General features: G+C 37.5%; 1 protein-coding gene across 1 annotated transcript in view; it reads left to right on the forward strand.

The window, feature by feature from the left end:
* The window catches only part of LOC110300178, a 101,507-nt gene that overhangs the window by 62,167 nt on the left and 15,833 nt on the right, over window positions 1-23,507 (forward strand). The window contains exons 35-47 of the mRNA XM_021170247.1: window positions 1,241-1,334; window positions 4,031-4,059; window positions 4,151-4,223; window positions 5,131-5,198; window positions 5,886-5,952; window positions 6,485-6,558; window positions 7,763-8,232; window positions 10,603-10,636; window positions 12,637-12,700; window positions 16,519-16,729; window positions 18,493-18,673; window positions 21,208-21,278; window positions 21,911-22,028. Coding sequence (XP_021025906.1) covers window positions 1,241-1,334; window positions 4,031-4,059; window positions 4,151-4,223; window positions 5,131-5,198; window positions 5,886-5,952; window positions 6,485-6,558; window positions 7,763-8,232; window positions 10,603-10,636; window positions 12,637-12,700; window positions 16,519-16,729; window positions 18,493-18,673; window positions 21,208-21,278; window positions 21,911-22,028 — 1,554 coding nt within the window. The remainder of the gene's footprint in view (window positions 1-1,240; window positions 1,335-4,030; window positions 4,060-4,150; window positions 4,224-5,130; window positions 5,199-5,885; window positions 5,953-6,484; window positions 6,559-7,762; window positions 8,233-10,602; window positions 10,637-12,636; window positions 12,701-16,518; window positions 16,730-18,492; window positions 18,674-21,207; window positions 21,279-21,910; window positions 22,029-23,507) is intronic.

Consider the following 23,507-nt stretch of genomic DNA (forward strand, 5'->3'; position numbering starts at 1 on the left):
TTGGAAGCTGATTATGGGATGGATCCCTGGATATGGCAGTCTCTAGATGGTCCATCCTTTCATCACAGCTCCAAACTTTGTCTCTGTAACTCCTTCCACGGGTGTTTTTAATTCACAAAGAGTCAATTAAAAGCATTAAAAAATAAAAATAAATAAATAAAACACAAAGTACTAAGCACTTTTAAAATATAAGTTTAAACATGTTCTTATATTCCAATTTTTATGAAATATAATTACATATTTAGAATCTAAAGACAGAAAACATGTTTATTTTAAGAGAAGAGATTTATAAGAAAAAGAATATATTATATGATGCTGAATATACATTCTCCTTAGGAATGGAAATATTTTTGAGTGATTTTCTTGAGTAGGAAAGTAGATTGGAAAGAAAGACCTAGCCATGAGGAAAATTTTTCCTTAAATTATGGATAAATAAAAACATGCAAATATCACATATTGTATGAAGGTCTTCCTTACTGAGAATTTCAAACTGAATGTGATGGGAGAGGGTAAAAGTTGCCCTTTCCTGTGTTTGTATACAAGGACAAAAATACAAATTAAACTTAGAAATTACACTGGACTAAAAAGTGACTATAGATGGTCTCCTCTGAGGTCACAGTCTCTCTAGCCCTGGGAAGTCAGCTAGATTCCCAGTACCAAGCATGATCTGTCTTCTGTTGACTGGGCTTTAAATCCAATTAGACAGCTTTTGGTTGCCACCAAGATATGAGTGTCACTATTGCACCCTTACAGAAATCTTGCTATACTGCTCAATGCTGTGGATCATAGAAATCATGGCTGCTCTGTATATCTACATGTCTCCTCTGGTCTTTGATGGTCATTTAAGTATGACAGTTTTTTACTTATTCTTATGTGAATTTCATAAATAGATACATTGTATTTTGATTGTATTTACCCCAGCATCTCCCTCTAGCTGTTCTCTTTTGTGTAACTCTCTCAGCTTCCTGTACACTTTCTTACTAACCCCATGAGTTCAATTTCTGCTGCCCATATACATGTGGGTACTGGACCATTTGATGATTGTGCCCATTTTATGTCATCAGAAATACAGTGAAAGAAAAATTGATTTGGAGAGCACAGATGAGAATTCCCCTTGAAGTTTTTCAATACTTAAAAAAAATGCTATCGCTTTAAAAGGTGTAAATTGAGTTTGGGGGGTAGAGGGGCAGAAATAACTGGGACAAATCTATTCCGTTAATTATGATATTAAATTTACCAGCATATCCTGGAGCGACTTCAGCGAAAGTGGAGTGTTCGTGTATGTATGGAGACAAATCAAAGAAAAGGCAAGACAAAAGCGGCTCAGATGACATGTAAGAGCTGTATTTCATGAGAGAGGAGGGCTGAGAAATTCTCCTCACTGCTGGAAAGTACCTGGGAAAATGTTTGCACAATGACTCTTTTCAAATGCAGGTTAAATTGAGAAAACCACGGAGACAGCCTAAGTATGATTTAAGTATATGCGTTTTTAAGGGGGCTATCTCAGGAAATGAGGGTATTTAAGAGAAAGGGATGAGGCTTTAAAAGGTCATCTATGGAGAACTAAAGAGAGGAGAATGAGGTAGGGGGATACAGTGGGGCATGTGGCCACAAGGTGTTGGGGGAATGACAGGCTTGCATTTATGGAGAAGGGCAGGGGAGATGCCATTCTGGGTTCTGCTTCTCCTTTAGGGTGTTCACCACTGCCTGCCAGGCCAGGCAGGGAGTGAAGCAGAGTCTGGGACGAACACTGTGGTTCTGAGTCTTCTGCTTTCTTCCTCTCAGGGTGTCCAGACACGGCTGCACACCAGGCTGAGAGGAGGAAGCAGAGTCGGTAACGGGGCAGGATCCCAGTCTGGTTGGGAGCGAGTAGCTGGGGGTAGGTAGGGGAGAGAGAAGACCTTCTCTGAGAATCTTAGTGTCATGGCTTTTAGTTGGAGGCCTTCTTCAAGGATCTTTAAAGCAGTTTTCTGAGATGATCTTAGCTTTTGCCCATTTCTCTATTTGGAACTGGTTTGAATGCATACGCTTTATTAGGGGTGAGCCAAGAGCTATTTAGATTTGGGGTGAGAATATCCACGTAGGGACAAGATCATTGGTTGAAAGCTAGGATACTGAGATATCTCATTAACATAGGGAGGTGTTCTAGGTGCTGTGTGACTGGCTACACCTGATCACCTGGTTGGGAGTTGCTTGGTTATGCGCTCTGAGGCAGGTATGAAAATGTGTGTGTGTGTGTGTGTGTGTGTGTGTGTGTGTGTGTGTGTGTGTGTGTGTGTGTAAATCAAGTCTTTCTCCTCCTCTCTTTTTGGAAGGGATGTTATTACCAGGCCACACAGAAATGCTTTTCATTTATAGAAGGTAAACCTAAACGTGTATACATGTACATGAGTTGGTGCTTTTGTCAAGGGTTGCTTCGTGACAGGATATTTCCACACAGACCAAAATGAGGACATGGAGTTAGTTATGACATGGCCAGGAATGCCACCAACAGCTCAGAGTTGATAGGGATAATTGTCGCTTTTCTGTGGGAGAAAGATTCTAGGGGGTGTGGAGGGGGGAAGAAACCTAGGCTGGATCCCAAAATGTAAAATTGATTTACACAAATCTGGAGGATACTGCATGTTGACCCAAGCCTCTCATGCTTATGAGCAGCCTGTTGGGATCCCTGTATAAAGCTCACATTCTGATTCAGCGGCTCCCGGATTATATGCTTGTGACTTCTCAGGGCATACAGGCATAGTCTGTGTGATCCTATTAAAGGAACTGTACAGCACAGGGAAGTCTCGGTGGTCAAGATACATAATAACAAAGGAAAGCTCACATTTTGCCACTGTTTCTAATCAAGTTTCTATCTGGGAGAAAGGAGCACAAAAAAGGGAAACACTTTGAGGTTAAGTCACTAAAAGAAATAAAATGGAAACTGTAAAGTTGAACACCCTACAGACTATCTTGAAAATGAGAAGGAACTACCCATGGGAGAGGAAGAAAGATAGAAATACTGAATGAAAACTTGGGATCGATGGTGAAGAAATGCCAGGGAGCATTTTGAAGATGGCTTTGCTATATCTTCACTGACATCAGAGGCATCCTTGGGCGTGGGGGTAATAATAGGGAGAAGTGGTTACACTCAGCCACTCATTTCTCTCGTCCACAATGAATGAGAGAGTGAGGCTCCCTCAAACTCAATGCCATGAACGGGAAAGTGGCAGCTTCAGCTGTTTTGTTTGGATAGTTAGAGTCTCAGTAATTTTGTTAAGTGGTGAAAGACCTAGGGTAATTCACATCACATGAAGCCAATGAAATTATGGAAAAATTAACTGTGCTTCATTAATTTATTTATTTTAAACTTGTACTCTATTAAATATCATACTGTGACTTCAGATGTAGAAATTTAATAATTTCAAATTGAAAAATTGAATAATTGAAAATTGGATAATTGAAAAATTGGCTTATATTTTATTGTGACATTTGTACATTAGGGGAAGAAAGGCTTTATGTTGTAGCTTGTGTTTATGTACCTTCTACAAGGTGTTTATTAAAAGTTTCTAGAAACTAGAGGAAATGAAGGAGATTTCTAATAATATTCCCCAAGTACATGCAAAAATGAAGCATTTTATGTGTAAGTATTCTACAAGTAAATATGCAAGACAATTATTGTAAATTTTTTTCTCTGAAGACAAATAATTTATACATTTCATTGAACATTTATGACTGATTTTGCTTCCTGGATTATAATATCGTGGCAAAACCATAGTATAGTGGCCGGTTTCCTTTCAATTAATTTTAAATACCACATTGGTATCTATATTTTCTTAGTAGCATTCTTTTTTTTTTTCCATTGGATTTCAACGCTGTTTCTGTCCTCATGAGACAGAACTAGCAACGTGAAAATGAATGGAACCCCAGTCTTAAGGGCAATGTTTCCAGAGATAAATATGGTGGTGATTTTCTACTCTAATTCTGTATAAAATTCTGATTGACTTTGTCATGTTAATATATAATTAGTTACCTGTCTCTGGCTTTTCAGACTCTTCTGATGAATATCCTGAATTGAAGGTAATAATGTTTACATTTTATTGGGTCTCACTAACTAACAATATTGGACTTACACGAACATGGTTAAATATCTCCTTTTGAGATTACACAGACTGCCACTGAGAAGCAAGATTCGGTACCAGTTGAAGACCCAGAAATGAATCATGAGATGTCATCCACGCCAGGTAGATTTAGAAATGGGAATTTCTCTTTAATAAGCGCCTATGAGCATTTGATGTGATCTGCCTTTGAGTTCAAATTCTTAGGCTCTTCTAATCTGATGGACTCATTTTATGTAAAACATTCAAATATCATCCTAACCACCATTCTTTCATAGCAAGCTGCCTGTGAGTTGAAGACAGCTTCTGTAATTGCCAGCTATAATCAGGTGTTTCAACTTGTATGCATTAATATGTCCACAGTGGACACACAGTGTTCTTTATGGTTTATGGGAGTTCAAGTTTTAAAATATTTACTTTTAAAAGATTAATGATGCTCCCTCAAAAATTACTCACATGTGTATCTAGGGAGCTCTTTGCTGGGCTGACGCAAAGATTCCTCATGAATGGGAGGTTTGAGTGATGCTGAATTACACACAAAGAAACTGTTTTAAAAACAACAAAATGAACAACATCATGGATACAAGACCTCTAAATTTAAATAATGAGATAGCAATTTGTAATGAACATTTGATAACTATGTGTATTTTATTAGTCAGTGAATGTCAAATTGAAAATTAAGCTTAATTGGAGGTTTTAACTGGGAAGGTAAAATTTGAATGTTTAGTGTAATTATTTTTTATTATATTTAATAACATTTTAAATTAAAGTATAGTGATATCACTTCACCCTGTTCGTTTCATTCTTCCAACTCTTCCAACCTCTTCCATGTCTGCTTCTACTCTTTTTCAAGTTGTTATTTTAATATTATTTATTACTTTTACTATATATACATGAATATGTAACATATAAATATGACCTACTGAGTCTGTTTTTGTTGTATAACTCACTTAATATTCTTCCTTTTATTACAAAGACTCATACACTATATTGGCATTTCTTTTTTTAAGTAAATATATTTATGTTTTGCCAGAAACCGACTTACAAGTGAAATCAAAGGAAAAGAAACAAACTCAGGCCTATGAAAATATTCAGTCAGTTGTATGTAAATACTCAAATTTATTTTTACACTAATAGTTTGTTAAATCACCATAGGTTAAATAAATTTATATTTTAGGGTTTAAGGATGTTCTGTATAGAAATAGATTAATTTTAAAAACATCAGAAGAAAATAGCTAGTTGTGAAAATTTGAACTTAGAATTGATAGTAGCTTTTAGGTAGCTAAACATTATCCTGGGATGTGTCCAGTAGGTTTCCTTATTATTTTTGAGTTTCCTTTGATATATCACATTGCTTTTATGACATATGTGTTCATGTTAATAAAATGATTTAGTCACTGTAATTTCTCTAGATACTTAGTTCTATAGAAAAACAAGTGAAATTAATACATTCAAAAACATATTTTAAGTGTCCTCAATTATGGGACACAAATAGTAATCATGTATTCTGAAGTTAGTAATTCCTACTATTGTTAATTTCCATTCTTTCATTCTATTGTCAGTTTAAATAACCATCCAATAAAATTTAAAATAAATGGCCTAGATAGCATATATTATTTTCTCTATTCAGTTTGTAAGTTTTTAAGTTTGTAACATATACTCCCTCATTTTCAAGAATACCTGTAGAAAACTTAGATTTTTAGCTACAAATTAATTAGGAAATGTTCATAGAAATAACTATTGGCATTCATTTTTTTCTAACATGTTTTCAAACATCCTCAACCAAAGGATATTGGTCAGGTGTCCATGACTGTGGGTCAAAGAAGCAAAAATACTGTAAGTGGAGAAGAGGAAGGTAAGAAGTGTATGTCATATATCAGTCATTCAGACGACCTTTACTAAAGACAAGAGGAGCCATACTAGTCTATTAACTAAACCAAGTAGCCTTTTGGATGCTTAGAGAGGCATGTGATGGAACATGGAAAACACACTTCTTATGAAACTATAAACCTCATGAGGGTTAAGTGACATTTTAAGTTTAGAGTGACATGGTGAGAGGTGAATTACACCTACATTTTAAGCATGTTCAAAGAAGAGCCACAGAGAGCAGGGGAAGAAGATGTACTGAGCGAATGAAAGGAAAGTTGCTGAATGCCGAGAGTGGTGAAAGGGGACAGTCTTAATATTCAGAACTGCAGAGTAGCGGACAAGTCTATATGAAGAGGACGCCTCCACTCTTCTTACTCTCCATTGGGAGGACATCAAAGGCTGAAGTAAACTACATTGTAGAGCTGTGTTTTTGTTTATTATGGGTGTGTGTGTTCAGCCATACATATTAAGCCAATGACTATGTATATGATTTTTCACTACAAATATTATGTTTTCAGCAGAGTCAGACTTAAACATGACATCAGGGGATGAGCTAAACAGGTGTTATAGCAGCGAGAGCAATCAGTCATTGGTATGCCATTATTTAATATCTCCTTCAACACTGTTTCCTCTTTTAAATATTATATCATCAAACAAGCAGAATCACCTTGTAAACTCTGTGTAACATATGTCACAATTTAATGTATAATCTTAAATAACTTAAGTAGTTGTGAGTCTTCAAATATTCCTTGAACCACCAATAACATTGTACACTTTATGCTCCATGAGGCCAAACACTGTCTCATGATTTTGCCTGCATTTATAAAGCCTTCTTACATGATAAATTAGGTGAGATCAAATTTGAATCTCATGATTAAAGAGTTTAAATTATGGATAATATCACATTTCTGAACTGAATTGTGCTCATGTTACAGGGTGGAATGGGTTATTCTTATTTCATAATGATGATACTTCACTCAATACTAACTCTGTTGAAGATTTAATCAGGCTTTGTGGGCGCTGACTTCAGGGTTTGTGTAGAAGGAGAATGTAGAGACATAAAAATAATCTGGTTGCCCATTGTAATGGAATATTATCTTCCAAAGGTACTTTTGTGTTTATAAACAATAAATCTTTAACACATTTAATTCAATATAAGAAATTAGTAGTTATTATTAGTCTTATATTCATTCTTTAGTAGATGGTGAAATATACTAAAATTGGATATAATACCGATAGTTCATATAGATGTATAATACTATAACCATATATACTTTGCATTAAAATATAATAATTTTATTTTATATTGTTGCTTATAGATTTTGTTTGTTTGTTTGTTTTCGAGGCAGGGTTTCTCTGTGTCACCCTGGCTGTAGACTAACTAAGAGATCTACCTGCCTCTGCCTCCTGAGTGCATGGATTAAAGATGTGTGCTTCTACTACCCAGCAGTGTTAATAGATTTATCCCTACATAAAGTTTGCCAACCCTAGCTCATGCAATTCTTATATGATTTTTTAAACCAAATTTAACCTAATGTACTGGGTATAAAATCTACAAGTTTTAGCGAACAGACTCATATAATTTTGTAAGCACCTGTTTGTTTTGGCATTTCACTTTCTAAATTAAAAAAGGATCAAACAATGAAATGGCAGGGGTGTGGGAATAATACCTTAGTAGACAATGGGTAAATTTTCATTTGTTACTGATGCTATAAAAATGACATCAATAAATATGAATCCTTAACAAAATTGCAGCTAGTATGGAGGCAAGATGCACTTGTGTCCTTTCATTGAAGGTTGAGGAAAAAATGCAGAAGCCTGAAAGCAATGGAACAGACAGAGATGAATACCCCTCTGCTGCTGCTGCGAGTGCTGCTGGGGTTGCTGGTGCTGCTGCTGGTGCTTCTGTTGGTGCAGCTGCTGCTGGTGGCTCTGCTGTTGTTATTGGTGGTGGTGCTGCTTCTGGTGCTTCTGGTGGTGCCCCTCCTGGTGTTGTTGGTGGTGCTGGTGGTGTTGCTCCTGCTGCTGGTGGTAGTGGCACTGATGGTGGTGTTGTTGGTGCTGGTGGTAATTTTGTTACTGCTGGTGCTGCTGCTGCTGCTGCTCCTGATGCTGCTCCTACTGCTGCTTCTGCTGCTGCTGCTGCTACATCTACTGCTGCTGCATCTGCTGTTGCTTCTGCAATGGAAGAACTGGTTCTACAGAGAAGATCTGGTGAAATTAATAACCAGAGATTTCTTACTAAGGAGAATGCAAGGCATGATCGGTAAGAACATGATATTCAATGGTAGATAATTGCTACTGTCCTATAAGAAATTCTAATTTGGGATAATTTTCATAAGACAAATTCTATGCTTTTATGAATGCATATAAACCATAATGTTAAGGATTTTATCCAAAGGGTAATAATCAGGGTTGCCAGATTTGAAGAAAAAGATGTTCTTTTACATGGTTTGTAAACAAAATCAGCAAAGAAGTGCATACAAATTTGTTCAATAAATGCAATAGGCAATATGTGAACGAGTACACTCCATTCAATAGAACTTTGTTTATACAGGTTAGACACAGAACTCAGTGGTTCCATGGTTGAGGCTTGGCTTGGCTTGCTCTGATGAAACAACACCATGACCAAAAGCAACTTCAGGAGCAAAGTTTATTTCAGATATAGTTCCATAGTTCATCATCAAAAGCAGTCAGGACAGAAACCCAACAGGGCAGAAGCCTGGAGGCAGGAGCTGTTGTGGAAGCCATGAAAGGATGCTGCTTACTAGCTTGCTCCTAGTGGCTTGCTCAGCCTGCTTTGATAAAACAACCCAGGATTACCAGCCCAGGACCACCAGTTCAGGGATGACATTATCCACAGTGAACTGGGACATCACATACCAACCATTAATCAGCAAAATGGCCCCGGAAATGGAGGGTACCTTTCAACTGAGGTTCTTTCCAGATGACTTTAGGTTTGTGTCGACTTGACAAGAAAAAACAAACAAAAATAAAAACAAAAGCAAAAACTGCAATCCCTACCACTTTGATAAAAAGTATAAGCAACACTGAACTGAACAACCAAAATAAAAACTAATAAAAATAAAATAAAAATAAATTAAAAATAAAAACTGAACAACCAAAGATGGAAGCAGAAGTCTGTAGCTAGCACTAAATTGCTGCACTGTGCTAAATGTAAAATTATGTTAATGACTTAAAGTATAGTTTTAATGATGTCATCGCCCATGTATAAGATGTTTTGCTATGTATTACACTGTATTTCCACACCAATTCCATGTACATTTTACCTAAACTGAAACTTTAATCACATTATTTCCAGAAGTTTTAAATTTTCACTTCTATCAGTGAGTTCAGTATTTTTAATGAAACCTTTAGGGACTTTATACATGAGTATGGTATCTATGCTACTCTCAACCCCACCGTTATCTCATCTCATGTCCCCTCCACCTCCCCAATTTATGACCCACTGTTAATTATCATATATATGCATACTCTATATATTCATATACTGTATATACAATATTTTGAGTCTAATCAGCACTGTTCTTATGTATTTGTATCTGCTGCCCATGTAGAATAGGCAACCTATGTGGGAGCTTGACTTTGGAAGAAAGATCAAGAACTCGTAGATTTCCTTCATTCACGGTGGCATGGATAGGCTTAATTATTGACAGTTATTTTTCCTGATAATAGAACAGAACAGCATAGTTATACACTGAAGCCTATTCGTGTCAAGAAGCTTTAAGTTGTGGACAAGTGATGTTCACAATGCAGAGTTTAAGAATGTGGTCACTGAGGAAGCCTAAATGTAGTAGACATGTGCAGTCAATTCTAGAGAAAACAAATTTATCATGAAAGGCAGTAGAAAACAAAATAGTTGGAGAATAATATGGCACTTAGGCTAGATTTTTTTTACTGGTAGCTTTTAGATTATGTTTTCATGATGTTGAGAAAGGATGCTTTTGAGAGGAATGTGGTTATTCAACTCAATTTGTATGTCCAAGGAAGCATAGTATGTTCCCAGTGAGGGTTTCTGATAAGCTAACTGATTCTATTCACACTATTCCAGGAAAAGAGTATATTTTTTCATTTTGATTTCATTAAGAAATGTAATAAAGCTTTTAGAATATTATACATTACATGCTGTACAGACAGAATTCTGAGATATGAATTCTTGTTTGTAATTGACTAGCTGTTCGTATTTGGGCAACTTACTTGGTTTTTCTTTGTCTAGATCCTTACTTTATAAAATACCTAAGCTATCTTTAATCTAACAGAATTCTAGTTAGTTCAACATATTTACAGTAATTAGAATAATTAGACTAATGTACAGTAATTGTATAGGTGATCCTGGAAATCTACTTAATATTCTTACTAAATTTTTTTCCATCATGTGAGGAACGAAGCAGTACATTTCAAATAGATTTTACTGCTTGTAAAAGTTTATTTAAAAAATTAATCTTGTTTATTGCTGTCTATCAAAATGTGAGTAATGTCATGATTTTCCTATATATACTTAATAAATAGGATAGTTACAAAAGGATATGCTTTCTATAAATAATTAGTAATTTTATATATTATTTTTATTTTTTATGTTCATCATTTTTGTGATATTAACTTGTGCTTTTTATAGGCCCCGAAAGAAAACATCTAAGGAAAAACATAAGGTATTGTAAAAAGAATAAAATGTAGGTTTTTTTTACTCAAAGTGTTATATTAAAGGTTGTGAAACCTCATGAACTCAATGTTAAAATACATCATAAAACATACAATGAAGAGGTATAAAAATTCCCAAACTCATACACATCAGGAATGCCAACCCTTAGAAGTCCAAAGCAGGGGAATTTTCATGAGTGGGACAAACCTGTAGTACATGGAGAGTTCCAAGCCAGTGTGGGACACAGATAAGACCACCTCAAAATATAAAGAAAATAAAAAGGTTAAAAAAAAATAGAAATCCCTTCTGTCTAAAGAACACTGTTTTGGGGAAAATGTGTCTAAGAAAAAGTAGCAATTGATAAGAGTATCCATTTTACTGTTAAATTCTAGAGGGCAACCATGAGTAATGGCAATAGACTGTAATGTTTGGGATTCTATGGTACCTCACTGGCTAACAACTCCAAACGAAGATCATTCCTGGTACTGGGCTTTTAAGTTGTTAGTTTCTGGTATCTTGAAGGGATATTGTTGCCATTTTATCAGGTGGCTCCATTTTACTTTTTTTTCCCCCTATGGAATATTCTCAGCAGCAATGAATAAAGGTTCCTATTTCTTTGTATCTATTTGTAGGCAATTACGTTCTTGACCTTAGACATTCTTCTGACTTGGATGACATGAGTTCTCAAAGAAATTTTTTTTAAGTTACATTTTCCTGAGCGCACCACTTACTGTGTCTTAGAACATGACAAAAATCAAGCTGTGATGAGTGGAAGGTTTATCCCCACTGGTTAGCTTTCACAGTGCTGAAAGGTGCTATGCAAGGTACTGTAGGAGAAATGGAATCCTCAACCTTAGTACAGTAATGACATGGCCTGGGAAGCTATGCCTATGTGTTTAACAGTGGCATTGACATCCTAAGAGTAAATGACCACGTTCTGATTGTATTAAAAGTTTACTTTGTGAGATGAAGCCCATATGAGCACCATTACTGACCTAAAATACTTGTGGCTAGCAGGGTCTTTGGGTCATAGGCCCTAGGGAAGAACGTACTATTAGTACGCTGCTAAGTGGACACAGTATTACTCTGACTTCTAATAACTTTGTTATCCTCACAGTTCAGTGTATCTAGATGCCTTCATCTAGAAAGCTTCTGTTTACAACAGCGATGAACACAGTGACCCCAGACAGGCTACTGTGCAGAGACTGAAACTGCAGAATGCTCAACCTTAAAGGGACCATATATACCTCATGCTTGTTCCTAGGGCTCCGCAATGATTGCAGAGGATGGAGCAGAAAGGGTGTAAGGGCTAGAGGTTGTTGTTGTTATCTTTTATACACAGAAAAAAATTGTAAACACAGCTGTACATATGAAACCACAGTCATTGTAGTTACATGTGTAAGACCTGGGTGAGCTCAAGCCAGACAAAACTCTGACACGGAGAAGGGAGTTAGGTACACAACCCTATCACTAACCATGCAGCATCCGGCAAGCATCTGGGAAAGGGAGAGAGCTTTCTCTAGTGCTTTCCTTGGTTTGGTAAGGCAGCACACCTAAGAAGTTTTGGGCATCGGACTACTGATCTTTTTTTTTTTTTTTGGTTTTTTCGAGACAGGGTTTCTCTGTGTAGCCCTGGCTGTCCTGGAACTCACTTTGTAGACCACGCTGGCCTCGAACTCAGAAATCTGCCTGCCTCTGCCTCCCAAGTGCTGGGATTAAAGACCTGCACCACCACGCCCGCCCGTCTTCAGACCACTGATCTTTAAGGATGCAAAAACAAGGAACAAAAGATAGTTGGGCAGAGAAGAAGGGTGCGCTTTGGAAGAGTTAGGAGAAGGGTAACTATGAAACACATTGTATGAAACGTAAAGAACTGGTAAAATGTGTCAGTTTTAAAAACATATTTCTCTTCAGTGGTTTCTTTGGCTTTGTATAAAATGAGTAATTGCTGCTTTAAAAAATTTTTTTTAATTTAATTTTAATTTTTTTACAATGGTATTTATCTCTTAGGTAACAAAACAAGTCAGAGCTGTGGTTGATGTAACTCAGTTATCTGAATCAGTCTCAGAGGATGGTGAGTTATCAAAACAAAGACATTTTACAGTTAATTTTATTAGAATACATATGCAAATCAACTGTCTGGTCCCTCTTATTTTTCAGAATTCAGTATTCCAAATATTTTACATTCTTATGTAACCCCTTCTTCCCTCCCTCCCTCCCTTCCTTTCTCATTTGCATTAGCAAGAATCAAGTCTAGGCCCTGTGTATCTGAACTAGACAGGCTAGTCATCTATCATAGAGCTAATTTCTAACCTCCATATGAACTTGGACATTTCCAACTTTAATAATGAATCTTTGGGCTCCTCAGCAAACTTTACCCCTCCATTTACATGAGTTGGATTTAATTTTCTTGGTAATATTTTATGGGTGTTTTTGTTATATGAGTTTTCCATATTTTATCAGATTTTTCTGCATTTCATGTATTTTAATAAAGTACATTTCCCTTCCTCTTTATACAGTATATATTAAGAGAATAATACTACAGAATACTTGAGGGAGCTAGCGAGGTTCTGAGTGAATGTGTATTGTCTGACACAGGCATGAGGATGTCGAAGACCCAGTGGCTTAGCCCATTGGGGTGGCTTAGTCTTCCCTGAGTGAGGCTCCGAGGATGGCAAAGCTTTCTTCTGGTCCTAGTGTGAGTTTTGACAGTGTGTGCAGAAAATGTCCATCATAGCTTTCTCTCTTCTGATGTTTAGTCTTTGAGACTGCTTTCCTATTGACACTGCTCCTACCAAGATGAGCTAACCTCACCTTACTTAGCTGTATGCAGTAACCCTGCCTCCCTGTTCAGCTGTCTCTAATAAACACACTGAGCTACCCAACTGCAAAGGCTTCTCTATCAGAAAGCCCAATCTACCCAATCCCAGCATCTCTCTGTATGTGTGTCTGTATGTCTTTGTTCCCTTGCCAGGCCTAGTCAGCTTTCAAGGGCCTTGGCCGAGGAAGGAACCTGACGAGTACTAGTTAGAAAATAACATGAATTGATTAATTTTATGCTTCTGGAGTCTTGAGGAGTCCCAAATGAAGGTCCTGGCCACTTGATATCAGTTGATTGCTTCCTGGGCCATAGATCTTGAAATCATCTAATTCCCCATATAAAAGCAAAGAGATTCTCTTTAGAATCTCTGCGTATATGCATATGATGTATATTTATTTATATAATTGATCTTATTTCTTTCATATAATATATTTTGATCAGTTTATCCTTTCTCATCTCCTCACAGACCCCCCTCACCTCTCCATCCTAACTTTACAAATTCTTTCTCTCTTTATGAAATGAACAGGAAAATAAAAAACAAAAAAGCACAAGGAACACACACACACACACACGTTCCAACCCTATAAGAACACAAAGTAGGAAACCATGGTATACAAACAAAGGATGAGTAAGGTTAAAAAATAAAGTGTCCAAAGAAAAAATTAGGTGACCAATAAAAAGAATACCTCTGAGTTGTTTTGTGTTTCCTGTGTACTACTGGCCAAGGGGCCTCCCTTAAATGTAGTTTGTATAATAGGATCTGTTTTAAGAGCACTATTCCATCCATAGGGTCTCTTCCCCCATTCTTTTAACAGCCTTTGAAAGGCTTCATTTTTATAGTATGTTTTGTGACTAGATGTCAGCATAAAGATGTTGTTTAATAACTCTGTTAGTTATTAAAACGATATGGCCAGCTGCCTAATAATTGAGGCAGAGTTACTGTGGATTTTAAAATCAGCTTTTGCACAATTACTGGCTGAATTACCCCCAATCTATTTTTCTGTATACCATACTGTCAATTCCCCAGTACTTGCTCTTCCCCATGTCACTTGCTGTTTGAGTCTTGGGTTGTTTCTGCTCCAACAGTCTGTCCTCAGGAGGATTCCTCTCTGCCTTGTGCTCCTAATCCATTACGTCTAGTGGAGACCTCCTGTTCTCTAGCTTCTTTCTCTGTCTTCTCCTTCCTCCTCTCTACTTCTTTTTCCTCCTCATTCTCTCCTGGTGGTTTCTCCCTGTGTTGGCCAGCCCAGTAACTGAAGCCCCACCTACCTCTATTCTCCCCAGTAATTGGCTGTAGCCACTTCTATTTAACCAATGGCTTTAAACTGGGGAGCAAGGTTTACACAACAAAGACCATTGCACATAGGAATCTGCTCATAGGGGGCAACCAGATCTTGGGATTCAGAATTTAGCATTTGCATACACAGCACCAGATCAACCCCCAACATATAGATCTTGAGGGATACAGCTAATTAATCTATGAAAAATCTTGTTGTTTTCCCTCCTTCTGCATCTTATTAATCCTTAATTTAAAAAAAATGATGAAGTAAGGCTATTGGTGTGAGCCTTAAAAAAGAGACTTATTTTTAATTTTTATTTATGTGTATATCTGAATGTGTGCAATAGCCCACAGAGGCCAGAAGAGGATCTGATGCCCTGGAGTTGGAGTTATGGGCAGATATCTGTCATCTAATGTAGGTACAGGGGTCTGAAACTCTTGGGGTTTGGCGTCTTTCATAGATTAAAGAGAAATCTTTTTGCCTGGCCGATGGGCAGGAACTACTCTCAGCACTGCAGGCACCGGCCATAGCTTCCTTTAAAATTTTCAGATGTTTTTCCTTTCAGTCTGCATAGTTTTCTAACACGTACCCTGTGAGTGTGTCAGTCTTCATAGTGGGTCTCTGCAGAGCGGCACTGTTCTGCTGGTGCCGTTTTGTCCTGTCCAGTGTTCAATCTTGTTGCCTCCGTCTACAATGCCTTTGTTGTATTTATTTACTGTATGTCCCTGCGTGGGCATGTGCCAGAGCACATCTGTGGAGTCCAGAGAACAGTGGTCATGAGTTGATTCCCTCCACTATGTCTGTCCTAACGATCGAACTCAGATTGCCTGGATGGGCAGGAAGAAACTTTACCCAATCTCATCTTGCTGATTTCATGCTGGGCATGGGTTTATCACCTAACCTCAGCAGTCTGATCGACACTTTGTTCTGTGGTGGTAGGAATCAAGCCTGGAGTCTTGGGCCGTCTCTAGGTGAGGGATCTCTATCCCACTGGACCACGACCCCAGTGCCAGATGTTCTTTCTGGTCCCCGAGGCAGCACTGTGCTGGCCTCAAACCCAGGATTCCTGTACTTTCAGTCTTTGAACAAACACTGAGACTATGCAAACACTCCACCGCTCTTGCCTTGGCTGACTCTTCTTCTGCTCATGCTTCTGTGCCTTGGCCTAAAATCCCTCATGCAGCAGGGACTTGGGGCTTTAGGAATTCAGTGTTTTCAGAATCTGAAGTCCATTGTCTTGAAAATTGTCTTACACACCACCTGCCTCCCTGGCCCCATTTGTTTGCTTCATGTACCAGTAGTAATCTGTACATTACCCTTTCTCTACACTGGGCAGAAGCAGGCTTCAGTATTCTCAGACCTCTGTGGACTGGCTGCAATCCTGCTTACCGTCCGCCCAACAGTTCCATGCATTATTTTACAACATACAACAAAACTCATAGCTTTGCTTGTTTGTTTTTTTTGTTGTTTTTTAACCTCAGCTATTTGAATTCACAACTGTCATCAATCTGTCTTTTCTACTAGACTTTACACTAAAAGCATAGATCTAGTCTGTTCTTTTTACAGTTTAGTTTAAGGTAACTAGCACCCTAGACATTTTGGCAGCATTCAGGTCTATACCTGTTCAGAAATGAAAGGAGATTTAAATGTACTCACATCCACACATATCCACATCCACACACAATATATATATGTATATATGTGTATGTATGTATATATGTATACATATATGTATATAAAACAAAAAAGGTCTTCCTGTATATAATTTTGTCTTTTTTCCCCTTTATCCAGATTCTGGAAGGCCATTTAAAAAACAGGGTTCACTTAACTCAGATCATGCATCAATAGATCTTAAAAAAGTCAATGAGCTACCTGGAAAAAGAAATAAAAAAATAGAAACCGAGAAGAATGACCTCAAGAAGGAAATATCAGAAACAAGGGAGGAGAAATCAAAGTTAGAGGATGAAGTGGTACAGGGGGACGAAGAATTCTGGAAGCTGAGGTAGGACGTGCTACTGGGAAAACCACGTTACAGATATGGAGAGGTAGTCTAGGAATTGCTGGTTTTCCTTCCACAGTTTTACAGGAGAAAAATTCTGTGTCTCATGGGTTGAGAAATTGTTGGAAATAATAAAACCAGTTGATAATCATGGATATCACTAATAACTACATATACACTCTCTAAAGTATCAGTTTTAATGTGTGTACTGTAGGCATTCTGCATATAGAAAGGTCACTGTTCATTGCATAGTATTTAGAAATAATTCAGCAGGTATTATCATCTAGAACAACTTCCTACATTCTTACCTATTTATTTTAAATGAGCTCATCAATATAGAATCATATATTTAAAATCTGGGAAGCTTAAAAATGTCTTTGACCCATATTTCTAAATCTTTGTAAAGTAAGTTTATATTAATTTATAATTCTACCAATAGAGCATGAAATGGTCATTTTAATTACTTAAAACTTTTTTTTTAAAAGAATACACTTTTATTTTGGTGTGTTGAAGATAATGGGCTTATTCCAAATCATCATACATCAAATAAAAGGTACAGTGGGAATGGTTACTGACTGTGTTACGAAGTCATCACTTTCATACATAGATTAAAGCAAAAAGACACCCCTCCTTTTTTTTCTTAAGATAGCACCTCACACTGACTGTAGCCCTGGTTTGTCCTGAACTCACTGAGATCCACCTGCCTCCACCTCCAAAGTGCTGGGATTAAAATCACAAACGTGTAAAGTGAGTGAGTGAAGTAAGGTTGAGGGGAAGAGTGGAGAGCAGGGAAAGTAGTGCCCTGTTCGGAGCAGAGTGAACTGTGCAGTGAAAGGAGGGGGTGGGGGAGACATTGGGGGAGGGGGACCTAGAAAGAGGGGCAAAACAGAGGGGACAAGAGAGAAGGGGTGGGGTGGGGTTGGTAAGAGAGGACCAGAGAGCAGGGAAGAGAGAGCATCATGAGAGAAGCCCAAATGGAGAAGCTGAGGGAGGCGAAGCCCATGAGCTGCAGGAATGGTAGGGGTGGGGTGAGAAGAGCGGAGGAGCTGAGCCTCGGATTCTGAGTGAGCCTGGAGACTAGCACCATCTTTTATTTTGTAATAGGCACCACAATGTACCATTTGCCCCAGGTTTCAATTGGACCTGACACATGTCAACACACCTGTAGGGTTGGTTGTTTTCTATCATGAAAGAACATGGTGGTTAACATTAGCTTAGCTATTTCTTGTTGTCCTGTCTGAAGTGGGATTCTTAAGTCTTTCCATAAAATATATAATAATCAACAAAGTAAGTTAAAATTGTTAAAAACCGAAAAAAACAAGCAAGCATAAAAGGCATAGATGATGTTAGAATCTTTAATCTAGTCTTTCGTTTTAACTTAATTTTGGGGGGATTGTAATTAGGTTTATTCTTTCCCTTTTCTTTCTCCAAACACTCCCATATACCCTTGCTTGCTCTGTTATCACATGCACATATGTACATATACGCAACATATTATTAAATACATTATTACATATTAAGTACATGATTACATATTAAATACATTATTAAATACAACCCCAGTCTCCTAATCTTAAATTATAAAATGTAAGATACTGGCCTAGAAAGTAAAAGTATTTGACAATGCAGATCTGTGTTTTCTTTTATTATAAACAGACACTCTTTCATACAATTTATCATAATGATAAGTAACGTATAAAGATGAGAGTGGATACTGTGGTCTTTTTCCAGCAACCCTAATTTCACGGCACACACCTTCAATCCAGGTTCACTCTCAGAAAAGAACTTGAGGAGACAAAGAATATCCATTGCATCTATGAAATCATGAAGAAACATTTAAATGAAAAAGAAGATCAACACAAGGAGAGAGCTGCGGTAGCTCAGCTCGCGACGCATCTGAGGACACGAGACCGGGAACTGAGGATTACGAGGGACACCCTGAAGGAGGTGAACCGGTCACCAAAACACCCCCATTGTCACTCAGCTTCACAGGGTTGCTTAGAATGGCCCTTGGACTGAGTTAATGCACTTGTTGTAAATAGGACAGTGATGTGATCTGTTAAATAGGTTTTGTCAAACTGTCATGATCCCATACCTACAGAAACTGAAACACCCAACATATCAGTAGGCAAGACAATACTTCTGCATACATGTGCTAGTCATACATTTTTAGTTTATTACATTTTAAAAGCATTTGTTAAGAAGTTTATTTCACTTATTTTCAAGATTATGATGTAATCGGATCATTTCTCCCTTCCCTTTACTATCTCCAAACCTCGTTCTTTCCCCCTCCCCACTCTCCTTCATATTAATCAACACATTTTTTATTAATTGTGGTTGCATGCATATGCACATATATGTATATTCATAAGTATTCCTAAATATGACGCACTCAGCCTGTCTAATGTTGGTTGTGTGTGTATTTTCAGGGCTGACTATCGGGTATTGGATAACCATTTTGTGCAATCTTCCCGGGGGAAGACTTTCTGCCATACTTAGCAGTCCTGAGCATTTGTTGCCTGAAAGGTTTTGTGTGGGGTTGAGACTTTCCAGGCTTTCTTCTGTCCATGTTAGCATGACCGTTGTTGTCACTGTTAAGCTCATATGTGGGTAATCACGTTGGTGACTTTGAGGGTTTATCTCCTGACATTGCTAGGATACACAACTTAATAAACTCTCTGATCCTTTGGGTCTGACAGACTTTCTGTCCCCTCTTCTGAACCTTAGGTGAGGGAGTGGTTTTGTAGAGATGTCCACTGGGTCTGGCTCCACAGCTCTGCTGTTTCCCTGGTTGTGGTTTTCCGTAAAGGGATAAAGGAAAACACAGAGACACTCGCACATCCACATTTATTATGGGGCTTATTCATGACAGCCCAGATGTGGAAGCAGTCTAGATGTCCACCAAGAGGTGGACAAGTAAAGGAAATGTGGTAACACAAACGATAGAGTCTTATTGAGCTGTAAATAATAAAACTGCATCATTTTTAGGACAATAAATAAAGCTAGAAGCCATCATGGTAAATGTAAGGCAAATTCAGGGTGATAAACATTATCTCTAATATGCAGATTACAGATTAGAAATACAGGACTTGATATATATATATATATATATATATATATATATATATATATNTTATATATATATATATATATAAATATATATATATATGGTGACTTTTTGTAGTAGGCATTCAAAGTTTATTATTGTTGTTGGTATTGTTTCTATTAATATATATGTGTATACACACACACACACACATATATATATATATATATATATATATATATATATATATATATATATGGGGTGGAATGTATCTAAGGGTTGGGAAACAGGAGAGATTAATGTAGTATCAAACAACAATGAACATGCCATATTTCCTTCCTCATAGGTATTAGAGAACCTTGAAGTCCTAGCAGAGTCCAGTAGTTACAGATTAATACATCAGCCTTCCTCTGACGGTCAGGATATTGCATATTATTAGTGAGGGACCTGACCAAAGCATGTTGTTTACATTTGCTTAATGAATAATTAATATAATGAGTAACTATGTTACTGAATTAATGAGTAATTTATATAAGCAATGATTCTTGCTTAATGAATACTATTGACAGCAGTTAAGCCATAGATTACTAGAAAGAAATAAAACTGTCAGTGAGCTGAGGGAAAGTCTGATGAAACAGCAGAGTCGCATTCTGGTGTTGTCACTCTCATCCCATGGATGTGCTTGCTCCTCAGAGATCAAATTTGATCACAGAACAAAATGCAAACACAGTATCAATGCTGGCATCGGGTGTATATCACCCTGGGTCACATGATCATAATCCACGTGCATACTCTCTTTGGAATGTCCCAGTAACCCAGTGAGATAAATACTCTGATTATGTCTGTCTCACAGAAGAGGACACTGGGATACAGGACGTTAGCATGCTTATGACGAAGAAAAATGTCGTCACTCGTGGCACTTGGATTAAGGAGCAGATGTTGAGGCATCTGTGCAGATGTTGCCCCCCACTAAAGGCTGAGATGTCATATCAGTGCATTTCATGACTGGACAGAGATGTCGCTGTTTTCATTTGTTAGAACTCTTTGTGCAACAGTGATGATGTTTGGCATTTGGAATGCCAAAAAAATAAACACCACAAGGGTGTCCCTTCCTTTCCCCATTTCTCAAGCGTTCCAACACCCGTATCAGATATTATACAGTTTACATTTAAGAATCATATATATATACACACACATATATACATATATTATATCAGTCCTAGAGAAATATTAAGACACACTTTTTATGACAAGGGAGACAGTATGACTTCAGGCTCTGTGAGAAGCAATACTCATCTCTCTGGGAAATTTCAACACCAAGCTTGCTACAGGCAGCATGCTCACGAAAGGATCTAGCCCTGTTCCAGAAGTCTTCAACACATTACTCACTGATGACAGGATGCTAGTTAATTATTTTCAATCTTTTCTTCTTTAGTTGCAAGAAGCACAGGATCAACACATAGACGCTATAAAACTTGCCCAGAAGATGAAAGATGACTTACAAAGGTATAAGTGAAAGCTGCATAGGATAGAACTTGAGTGTTTATAAACAACTATGAGATGTGGTAAGGGGGCATACATCAGTTGTGACACCCAGTACATCTGTGTGTAAAGCCTGAGACCTGTGCTTTAAGTCACTTGAAACAATTCTAATTTTTTGGAAGTAGCTCAGTGGAAGAGCATGAAGGACATTTTTACACTGTAGCTAAAATTTGCACATTCTTACCAATGTGGAAAACAGTGTAATTGCAAAACTACAACCTTTTAAAATATGTCATAGTTATATAGCTTCTATTTTGTGTAATTTATCAAAATTATATGTGGCATTTCACAATGAAAGGGGGGCTTTGAAAGGGGAACAGGGGATCTACAGTCAGGACAGAAGGGGAGCAAGTGACTGTGACAGGTCACCTGTGACATGGAAGCAGGAGAGTGGGACACAGGGAAAAAGCAGATCAGGCTGAGAGAAGGGATGAGGAAGAAGGCTAGGGGCAAAAAAGAACAATGTCTAATGATACACATGGATAAAATGTCAATAAAACCCATTCCTTTATAGACTACGTTAAAATAGTTTTTAAATTACATGGCATTAGAGTGACTAGTCTATGAGAATGATTGCTTTAAAACGTGACTTTTAGGGTTGAACATGAAAATTCTGAGTTAAAAGTTAAAGTTAAAGAGCAAGCTAAGAAAATCGAAAAGCTTAGCAGACGTCTGCAGAACTCACGTGAAAGACTGGGACAAAGTTCAAAGCTGGTAGGTGGATCTCATTAATTTCTGTCATGCTAAAAAGGCATTTTTCTTTCTTAATAATATATGGGAATATCTTTAGGGACTATATTAAATTTCTCACCAAAAATGTGTTCATTGTGTTCTTACTGATACTGCTTGCTAAACTGTTGCTCAATCTACTGTGTTATATGAGAAGCTGATGCATTAATAAAATTGATGATTTTGGTAGTAGTCGATTATGTAACAGAAAGGATCTTTGGCACAAAGCTTCCATGAGGTGATATATATAAATATATATGTGTGTGTGCGTGTATGTGTGTTTTCACATACATATATATGTGTGTGTATGTGTATATACACATGCATATACATATGTATATACACATATATGTGTATATACATATGCATACCCACACACACATTATATGTATGTATATATATATATATATATATATTTTTTTTTTTTTTTTACTCAAAATTCCACTATCATAAAAGAGAATAGGATGAAGTGTACAGGTCAACATCCTAAGGGTGAAGGTTCGCTTGTACTCAAAACCTGAGCAGAGATATTTATACTCCCCCAGTTAGTACAGGATTCATGATAGAACTCCTTCCAATGAAGAATTTTCAAGAGTAAAGTCTTCAAAAAATCACACCATGTCCCAGAAACTTAAGAAACATCTTACTCAAAGTACTAATTTAGCTTTCCCAACTCAAGGTGATCTGCGTGGTTGGTGAGAATGATTGAACACTGTAAACATAAGGGTAACCATAGAAACAAACTTGGAGGGCTAAAAAGCTCTGCTCCCCATGCATTTCATCCAAAGAGAGCTACGTCTGTTTTATTAAAAACGATTTTAAAACGATTGCTTCATTTGCCCTACAAGGAAAGGAAAATAGAAATTGACTAGAATATTCAGAGCAGGTTCAGGCTGTGTCTCAGCCACCAAGCACTGTTTAGTATGTACCAGGCTTTGCGTTCAATTCTGCCCCCCACACACACCCTCCATAGCCCATCCCCACACTGATAAAAGAAATCAGAAAACTCAAAGCTGCCTTTTGCCTTCAAAATCACATCATTGAAGTCAGAAAAAAACCTCTGTTTTTTAAAACAAAACTCTTCCGGTTGTTTTCAGCTCTTATTTATGAAAGCATAAACCCCCCACTCTCTGTGCTCAACCCGCCTGGCCTGCGGAATCTTCGGCCAGGCACATTACCCAGATTGTTTAAAATTGCATTTGGAGACCTGCAAACTTTCTTCAGTTTTTCTAATGTCTTGTTTTCTATCCGTCTACCACATCTTCTTATTAACAGTGCTCATCTTCAATGTCTGTATTTACTGCATCCTATGGTGTGCAACTTGTTTCTGGCTCATTTAAAGCCACACCCCCCCACCCTTTTGCACTGATAATTCATCCGGACAGTCATGACTTAAAATAGCTTTCCATTCATCATCGTTTCCTGGTCTCGATGGGGATGCTGTAGTTACGTTGTGGTTCTAGG

The sequence above is a fragment of the Mus caroli genome, chromosome 8 (genome assembly GCF_900094665.2).
Source record: "Mus caroli chromosome 8, CAROLI_EIJ_v1.1, whole genome shotgun sequence".
NCBI classification, from domain to species: Eukaryota; Metazoa; Chordata; class Mammalia; order Rodentia; family Muridae; genus Mus; species Mus caroli.